Source organism: Bidens hawaiensis, unplaced genomic scaffold (genome assembly GCF_021521415.1).
Source record: "Bidens hawaiensis isolate Kalapana, Puna unplaced genomic scaffold, B.hawaiensis_p1.1 tig00016109_1, whole genome shotgun sequence".
NCBI lineage: Eukaryota > Viridiplantae > Streptophyta > Magnoliopsida > Asterales > Asteraceae > Bidens > Bidens hawaiensis.
This window is the reverse complement of record NW_027492464.1, coordinates 222,878-231,471: the sequence shown is the minus strand read 5'-3', so window position 1 is coordinate 231,471 and position 8,594 is coordinate 222,878. Positions and strand designations below refer to the sequence as shown.

At 30.6% G+C, this 8,594-nt stretch overlaps 1 protein-coding gene across 5 annotated transcripts; it reads right to left on the bottom strand.

The window, feature by feature from the left end:
- Positions 1 to 1,537: 1,537 nt before the first annotated feature.
- LOC143550586 (ent-copalyl diphosphate synthase 5-like) lies at positions 1,538 to 6,400 on the bottom strand. Of its 5 annotated transcripts, none has more exons than XR_013138347.1 (8): positions 6,294 to 6,400; positions 6,081 to 6,143; positions 5,577 to 5,671; positions 4,526 to 4,832; positions 3,216 to 3,887; positions 2,998 to 3,119; positions 1,854 to 2,269; positions 1,538 to 1,664 (listed from the first exon to the last, which is right to left on the bottom strand). XR_013138347.1 is itself a non-coding variant. In XM_077041211.1 (8 exons), exons 6-8 carry the CDS (start codon positions 3,412 to 3,414, stop codon positions 2,255 to 2,257), a joined length of 336 nt encoding a protein of 111 aa, XP_076897326.1. In that variant the 5' UTR covers positions 3,415 to 3,430; positions 3,700 to 3,887; positions 4,526 to 4,832; positions 5,577 to 5,671; positions 6,081 to 6,143; positions 6,294 to 6,386; the 3' UTR covers positions 1,538 to 2,254. The 5 variants fall into 5 exon arrangements, 2 of the variants coding, with proteins under 2 accessions (XP_076897326.1, XP_076897324.1); XM_077041211.1 differs by having other exon boundaries at positions 1,538 to 2,269; positions 3,216 to 3,430; positions 3,700 to 3,887; positions 6,294 to 6,386; XR_013138349.1 differs by having other exon boundaries at positions 1,538 to 2,269; positions 5,577 to 5,674.
- Between the last annotated feature and the right edge of the window lie 2,194 nt (positions 6,401 to 8,594).

The window sequence follows — 8,594 nt, the reverse complement described above, 5'->3', positions numbered from 1 at the left end:
GGGATATATGTACCTGATTCGATTTGGATGTGATGGAAGAGAAAAAAATATAGGGATATGGATGATTTGAATTTTGAACGTAAACAGGATATGGGATTTTGAGAATAGTGTACGGTATGCTATGTAGAGTTGTACATGGTGCATGCAAGATAGTAAACTCTTTTAACAGTTATGTGTAAATTACTATTTTATTCTTTCTATATATATTTTAATATAGTAGATAATAGATCGAATATAATTGAGTTGAATGCAATTTAATATAATTTGAATTATTTTATTAGCAAGAATTTATAAAAATGCATATTATTTATGGTAAGAGTTATTGATTTAATAGTATAGTAGATGTATAATATTTATAAACACGTATATACATATATGTTATTTTTATACTCATATGTACAATTAAAATACATTATATTGTACATATTTGTATATTATGTAATTGGAAATATAAAGATAATAATATGTTTAATTTAGCAAAATCGAAAAAAAATTATGAAACCGGGATGCTAGATAAACGTTTTGCTTTTTTTACTTTTTAAATTTTTTGATATTTTTGTTTTATAATTTTTTTGATATTTCTTTTGAATCGATTTTCCTGTGGTCCAAAATGGTTCTCAAATTTTCTCAATTTTAAAAAGTGCTCTACATATAATGATAATTCCAATGGAAATAGCTATAAATGTATATCTTTTAATTAATATATAGTAAATCAGTAGTAAAAGAAAATAATAATAATAATTAAAACAAAGTCTTAGGCCTAGTTTGAAAACGACTCACAACTCACAAGCTAAGCTTGAGCCAACGGTTCAAATATAGAGCTGAAAAATAAGCGAAGCTTAAGTTCTCAGAAATTAATATGTCGAACTTAATCTTGAAACATACTTAACTAGAAACGTTTACATGTAGATCAGTCCATGTAAATTGTGTAGTGGCAACCACGAGTTAGAACGCATGTGGAAATGCAGACCAAAACTGTTAAGCGAACTTTGAGGGTAATTATTAAATCCAAACTGTGATAATTACACGTCGATGACAAAAGGTGTCATTGTATATAAAAAGAAGTTTATGATCATAAGGAAAAAGATATGTATACATTTTTCTTCATTAGAAAAAGCCCTGATTTTAGATCCACAAATAGGCCCTAAAAAGGTCGGCTCAATCATCGATACACTGTACTAACATAGTTCGTATTATAAGAAATGTATAATATTCTTAGAAAACGGTAGTATGTAATTCTAGCGTGAATACGTGATAACAATAGTAGTAGTTTGTAAGAGCTGACGTGACACGTGATGCGCTATGCATTTGCATTATAACTGGTTTTTACATTTACTTTATAAAAAAGAAATTTAAAATTACGTAATTCAATTGAAATGAAAACCTAAAGAAAACAGAATTAAATTTTTAACCTAAAAGTGTTTTTTAGTCGACAGTTGTATAATCAAGTTGCGTATGAGGATATGATTTTCCCTACAGTAAACTACTTATTAAATTTGCTAACGAAATTAAATTTTCGTCACATTCCCGTTTCTAAATTTGTCATACCTGCACAAGGTTTCCCCGATCCAAACATCTTCTTCGCCTCCGTATTGCTCCAAATAATATCTTGTCTCTAGTCGAGGTAAGCTCGCGTACCATGGTACATTTAGTGCATATCCAACCTGTTGATATATATTCAAGTAAGTCGCTATAAGTAAGTTCATATAAACTAACTATAGGGAATAGCCTTTTAGTGACTATTTCTGTAGATTTTTTTTTTCTGAAAATGTTGCATCTACTCACTCCTAAATTATACCAAATTTCTATAGATTGTTTTGCTAGTTGTTTTTTGAAGTAATAATTTTGCATACCTCTCCAGGCAAGTCCTTGTTGATGATCCATTTATCAAGAAGCTTGTTTGTCAATCGGTTTTCCTTCAAGTAGTTATATGAAAATCTCTTTGCATCATCGAGTATTTTCTCCCCGGGAAAGAGCATTTGTGAAGCCCTATACAAGTTGAACATACCGGTGATCGCTTGCGTTGACTGCCCCACAAAGCATACAAATTTACCATTATTGTCAAATTGTCGAAACACATCTGTCATAAAATTACTCGTTGGTCTCGATTTTTCCGCTAAAGATCTTTTTGACATGCTAAAACCTAATTAACAAACCTGGGCTGATTTCATAACCATACATTCTCAAAACCCTGAAGCCCATAGCGGTATCATCAACATCCTGTACATGTGAGTTTTTCGCCCAACAAATCCCATCATTCGTCCAATACCTGATATTGAGTTGGTAATGGTCTTAATAGCATTTCTATTATTCGTTTAGCGTAAATGGGGTAGTGGGGTACCTTAGGTTTAGAAGGTGATTTGAGAAACTCAAAACAATGCATTAACCACGATAATATACCATATACTAGTTATACGTACGTGGTATAATGATACCATGTTATTAATGACATATGAATCAATTCTACAAGTGTACTAACTAATCATGTTCATTACACTGAATACAAAGAAAACCTACTATTTGAACACGACACTTGAATCCAAAGAATAAGCTGCTTACCATTGTATCACTTCTAAATGTTTATTTATTATCCGTTTGTAGCAAACTCTTTAGATATATTTTGATACGAAATGAATCAGTAATCAAATAGTCCAAAGACAATAGAGGAAAACCAGATTAGAAATAGAGAGAAAACCAGATCAATTCATTATTTTTCATTAATAATTTGATATTGAAATTAGATAGATTTTTATATATAGGCAACAAGAAATGAAATCCCTAACCCACGAAACTGCTAACTCTAAACTAACCACTAACACTTTGTAACTAAATAAAATAAACGGAAACATGAAGCGAAAAGGGTATGGCACGTAACATATTCAAGTTTAGAAGGATAGATTATACAACTATAAGAAGCTTTATTCGTATAGAAAGGTACTCTACACATAAACATCCAAGTATGTACATTTCACTAATCTCTAGTTATAAGTTGCATACCTGTGGATATATTTCAACGCAATCCTTGATCTCTTGCTCAAAATAACGAGCAATCCCGAGTCGTTGAAGGCAATCAACGACCCATATGTGTTCGAAAAGATCCACCGGGTAGACATTCGGGACTACAACATGACCAAGCACAAGAACTTGATACACTTACATAACTAGAAACAAATTCCCTTTATAAGAACACCTAAATGGTGGTTGCTAAAACATACCTCCACCATTGAATTTGGTAACAACATTTGTAAGATATTGAAGACACTTTTCATCTTTTGTTTGCATAAGTGCAAAAGCAGTAGATGCCGGAGAAAAGAGAAATGATCCATCTTTGCACTGCAATTTCAGAAGCTTTTCCCACTCCAGATCTAACATTCCTTCCAAAGTATGAAGTAAAGTTGTCGGCACTGTGTGCATTACTTCCTTCGGTATCCTTTTCATTGTAAAAGAAATAACCCACATATTTATGTTTATGTTTCGTTGATTCTCATTAAAGTACGTAACCTTAATTTGCACCGACAAAACCAGAACTTCTTGGTCGGGGTAATCATACCACTAAGGGTTCAAACGCATGTTTTTGTTAAAAAAAATTAAGATTCTATAACAAAATTAAAAACTTGACCCCTGCCCTGGTTTCGTCCGTGTATTTTTCCATCTGTATATACTTGTTTATTTCTTTGAAAAACAAAGGGTTTAAAGAACTTGCTGTGTGATCTTCAGGTTTCGTCTTGCGTAGATTTCTTTCATGGCGGGAGTATCCTCAGGGACTTCGAGTTTTAGCTTCTTGGCCATTTTTATTAGCGAAGGGAACGCTACTTCAAAACCAATCGGCATTCGTTATCCATACTCGTTGTCAAGTTTGCCTATGTTTTCTTTCAGAAACGTCAATCCTGATCGAGTACATCACAGCATATATTAATGATACTGTTTCTATCATTAAGCCACCTTTTAGTGGCGCAAGACATCAACGATTGAAGCCATATATAAAAAATACATATAAGTGTTAATATAGTTGTTGGCTTGTTGCAATTCTTTACTTAAATATATAAATATATAGTTATGTATTGAACGTCCATATGCTAATGATTTTAGTGTAATTAAAGATTAACTTGCTGATAAAGTTACCTACAATATGAATCTAAATAAGTCAGAGTAGAAATGCACACTTATTTGATCTTATTATAATTTATAATCATATTGATATTTAGGGGCAAAATTCTTAAGGCATGGGTATTCCAATGGGGCAACGCCCTTTTGGTGGGGGTCTAAGGCTGCCCTAACCATAATAAACTGTATCTTAATCAAATAATTTCTTTTTTTTGGTTTGTCAAACTGAGTTATATCAGGTCAAAACATTTGAAAACCACAAATAGTTTTGATCTAAAACTGGTTCATGACTCTCAGATATCAGATGTCCAAGATAACTCGTTTTTTACGCAATATCGACATACCATATATATTATATTTATACTTTTCTGTAGAAAAAAGTTGAACTACTTTTGGTATTTTGGACCAAGGAAAGATTTACCTTTTTGGCATTTGGTGGGATGAACGTTCCAATAACTTAGTGCAATAATACAAGCCAGTGTATTAATGAGTCTATCATGTGCAGAAAATATCAAACGGTCGCCCCAGGACCCGTCTGAAAGCTGATTATTAACGATCCAGTCCAAACTTGATGGAAATTGAGGGCGACCACTTCCATTAACATCGTGTACAAGTGCAACCCAAGCCGTATCGTAAGCCGACACACTTATCTCTCCATCTTCCATAGAACCCAACATTGTTTTAATTATGTCTACAAACTGCGTAATTTTATGGCTTGGATACACAATCTGATGATTTAAAAAACTAATTATATATACTAGATGATACAAAACGTACCTTTAATAGTAATAAAAATAATTGACATGGCATAAAGTTTATAGGGTGTTTGAAATTTAGGGGGTAATTTCATAGAATAGTAACCAAGTTTCAAAAGTGTTTCAATTAGGTCACTCAACTTTAAAAAATGTTCCAATTAGGTCATTCAACTTTCATTTATTAAATTAAAGGTTTTAACATGTTTTTTTAACGTTTTTATTTTTTGTTTCACATAAGAAATCTTTTTATCTTTTTGTTGATGTTAACGTTAAGTGGCGACGTGAATTTTATTTTTTATTTTTGAATTTTAATATAATTAACGTTTTTTATTTTTTAAAAAATATAACTACATATATTGCAAATTCCGACCCCCACATCTTATCCTCCATTTCTTTCTTAACAAACAAAAAAACCGGTGAGACTCGATTTGAAGATTTAGTGACCCGATTTGAGAAAAATATACATGAGTGACATAATTGGAACACTTTTGAAAGTTGGTTACTATTTTATGAGATATTCCCTTTGAAATATATATTTACTTCTAAAATTAAATTACAAAATTAATTAAGTTTAATGGGATACTAGTTATGACAATATATAATGTTTGATAGATATAAGTTAACAGTGAAATTCATTTTATGATTCTTATAGTTATTTATTTAAAATTAATCTTTTTTTAACTATGTCTCATACTAAATTTGATAAATAAAAAGCACCTTTTGTGTGTCCTCATGATTCATCAGGTTGTCATTATTGTGCGAGTTGATAAGTGGAGAACGATTCTGTTAAAGTACATCAGAGTATTCTGCATCTACTGACATAAGAATACATGTTATGTCGTTACAAATTTTCGAACAATTTAACTAAAATAATATTCACTTGACATAAATACTTTATGTAATTTATAACTTTTTAAAAAAATTATGACTCTTATCTTATCACTTAATCTCCTTCATAAATATTTTATACGTACATATTATAATATGCATATTTTATACTTTGGGTTGTAAATCTCTAATTTCAGAGAACGTATTATTAAATTGATGGTGTTCTTGTTGACCCGTAATATGAGTGGGATTCTATAGTTTGACCTCTAAATTCTCAGTAGTAAAGTTGAATAGATATAGTTTCACGTGTCGTCCTGCATAAACTCATCAAATGATTTATATACTATGCCTTCAGTTAACATCTTAAAGCTACTTTTTGGATGATTTGCATACCTTGTATACGGTGATTTGATACGGCTTTGCACTGGAAACCGGTACTTTTAAAAAATAAATTTCCTGTAAAAGAATTAGCAAATAAAGACTAACTAAATTAGATTACATTTATTAACAATAAGTTGTGGAAAACATATAATCATAAAAACAATCATTAGTCATATACTAAAAAGGTTTTCTTTAGTATATAAAAAAAAAGAAAAATAATAATACATGGGCATATGCATGGGTGTCACTGTGTCACTAACACAATATGTGGTGTTTGGAATCAAAGTAGCAAGGGATAAATTTTAGAGACTTAAATAATAGCCATTATAATTGTCATAAAATGTGTAAACTTGAATAATAATGTAGGGATAATAAATAGATATATAAAACAAAATATATATACATAGTTAAAAAATTCAGTAGTTTGGTATATTTAAATTATTTCTTATGACAAACACAAAATAGACCTGACATATAAATCTACCTAATTAATAATATTGTGATTTCATTATTTACTTAATATAAAAATAAAAATGGAAAAGGTACGCTATAGATGAGTGTTATTGATGTAGATGAGGTGCTTGAAATCAAAGCAGAAAGGAATAAAGTTCAATCATGACCGTCAAATTTTTTTTTTCTTCAAACTAACAATGGAATCCAACACATACGCATAAAGTGATTTGAGTTTAAATCACTTATCTTTAAATAAATTATTAATAATAATTTAAACCATCAACATTCATTTGTATTCATGTAGATACATACATATGATACAAACATATATACAAAGAGATAAAGAGAGAGGAGGGGATACTGGTGGAGGGAGAAGTGTTTTATACAAAGTTTATATTTTATATAAATATTATTATTATTTATTATTTATAATATTAATTAAAAAGAAATCTTTTTTAGTAATGACACAAATGTATTTTTATAAATAAATATTTAATATTATTTAATACAACTCTAAATAAAAATAATCTTTTTAAAGAAAATGATTTATTTTATCATATAATAACTTTTATAGAACAAACTTTAAATAAATTATTTTAACTTCCAAATACCCGTTCAACTTCTAAATCTCTATTAATCAATGAATCCCGCCACTAAACCATAGTTATTCGTTATTACTCATACTTAGAATTTGTTCGTGGATATATCTGGTCAAGCGTGACGTTTAGTGATTTCTGTTTATATCGAATTCATTCCTCTTATTTACTAGGTGAGTATTTTACTCAGCTTTTTACTTATTTTTAATCCTTTTAGGGGACATATACATATCTTATTTATTTACCTATTATATAGTATTCAAAATTGCAACTGTTTAATCATTGTGTGTATATTAGTTTGTTGCCTAACTTGCTACATGTTTATTTTCTTAAATGTCCGCATTCAGAGAGGTCCATATTAATAGTATTCTCTTACGATTGTCGTAGTGGCCAGCGTCCAATCACATGGAAATAGTTGCACCGACAACTCACTCATGGTAACCAATGTCCGATTCGCATGGCAAAGGTTTAGCCCATATTGTATTATCTGTTTTAATTGTTTATATGCTACGGCTTAGTTGTTTATCTCACAGGAACAATTTGTGTTTTCTTTTATATATTATATTGTATTTCAAATTAACTAGTGTTTTACTCCCTCAACCTTGTGTTGACAAAATTATTTTTATTTTACAAGCATATACAGGTTATTGTATGAATTTAATGCAAGTTGGTGAAAATTTTGTGAAGAATTTAAGTTAGAAGAATTTTAATCAAGATTTTTCCATTTGTTTTGTTATATGTTATGGATTATGTACTTGGTTGTTTGAATATTCATTTTAATTAAATGAATATTTCCACTTTTGATTATTGCATGATAATACCTTGAGATGTGAGAAATTAGCTCACGCCGCGGCATTTCCGACTTATGTTGGGGTGTGACACCACCTGACTCACCAATTCAAACCCAAGACTATAAACCATAAATTCCATCCCCACCACACTCACCACTTCAAACCCAAACCCATGAGCCATACATACCATCCCCACCACATTCACCAATTCAATCCCATACAAATGAACCAAATGATTTTGACTCAGTTGAACCTGAACCATATATACCCGAATTCATTAAAGCTCATCTGATAAGCCAACCGGACACACCTTACCAATCACCATGCCAATCCCTAGACATTTCCCAAACTGACATTCCTTCATCACCATATACCCAAAGCCAAAGTTCTTTAATCCAAACCAGAAACCATTACCATCAAACCCAAACCACTCAAACATCTGAACCAGAACCATTTAACCCTGGAATTTTCCCATCCCCAACTTCAAGAATAAATTTTTTGACAAGGAATGTTGATCTCTTGGTGGAGAATTCTGAACTAAGGGCAAGAAATAGTGACCTGGAAAGACAATTACAAGATGCCATGCAGAAGATTCAAACCCTGCACTATGAGGTTGAGAAGACCTCAGATTCACCAAAACAGGGAGAAAATAGTTATGTTACTGGTGAAAATTTCTTTAACATGAT

What these genes read in the sequence shown, in the direction of transcription:
- LOC143550586 (XM_077041209.1), bottom strand. Translation starts at nt 3,459, where the DNA reads ATGTGGGTTATTTCTTTTACAATGAAAAGGATACCGAAGGAAGTAATG. An exon ending in TACCAAATTCAATGGTGGAG is followed by an intron (nt 3,120 to 3,215) that starts GTATGTTTTAGC and finishes GTCATGTTGTAG; the next exon opens with TCCCGAATGTCTACCCGGTG.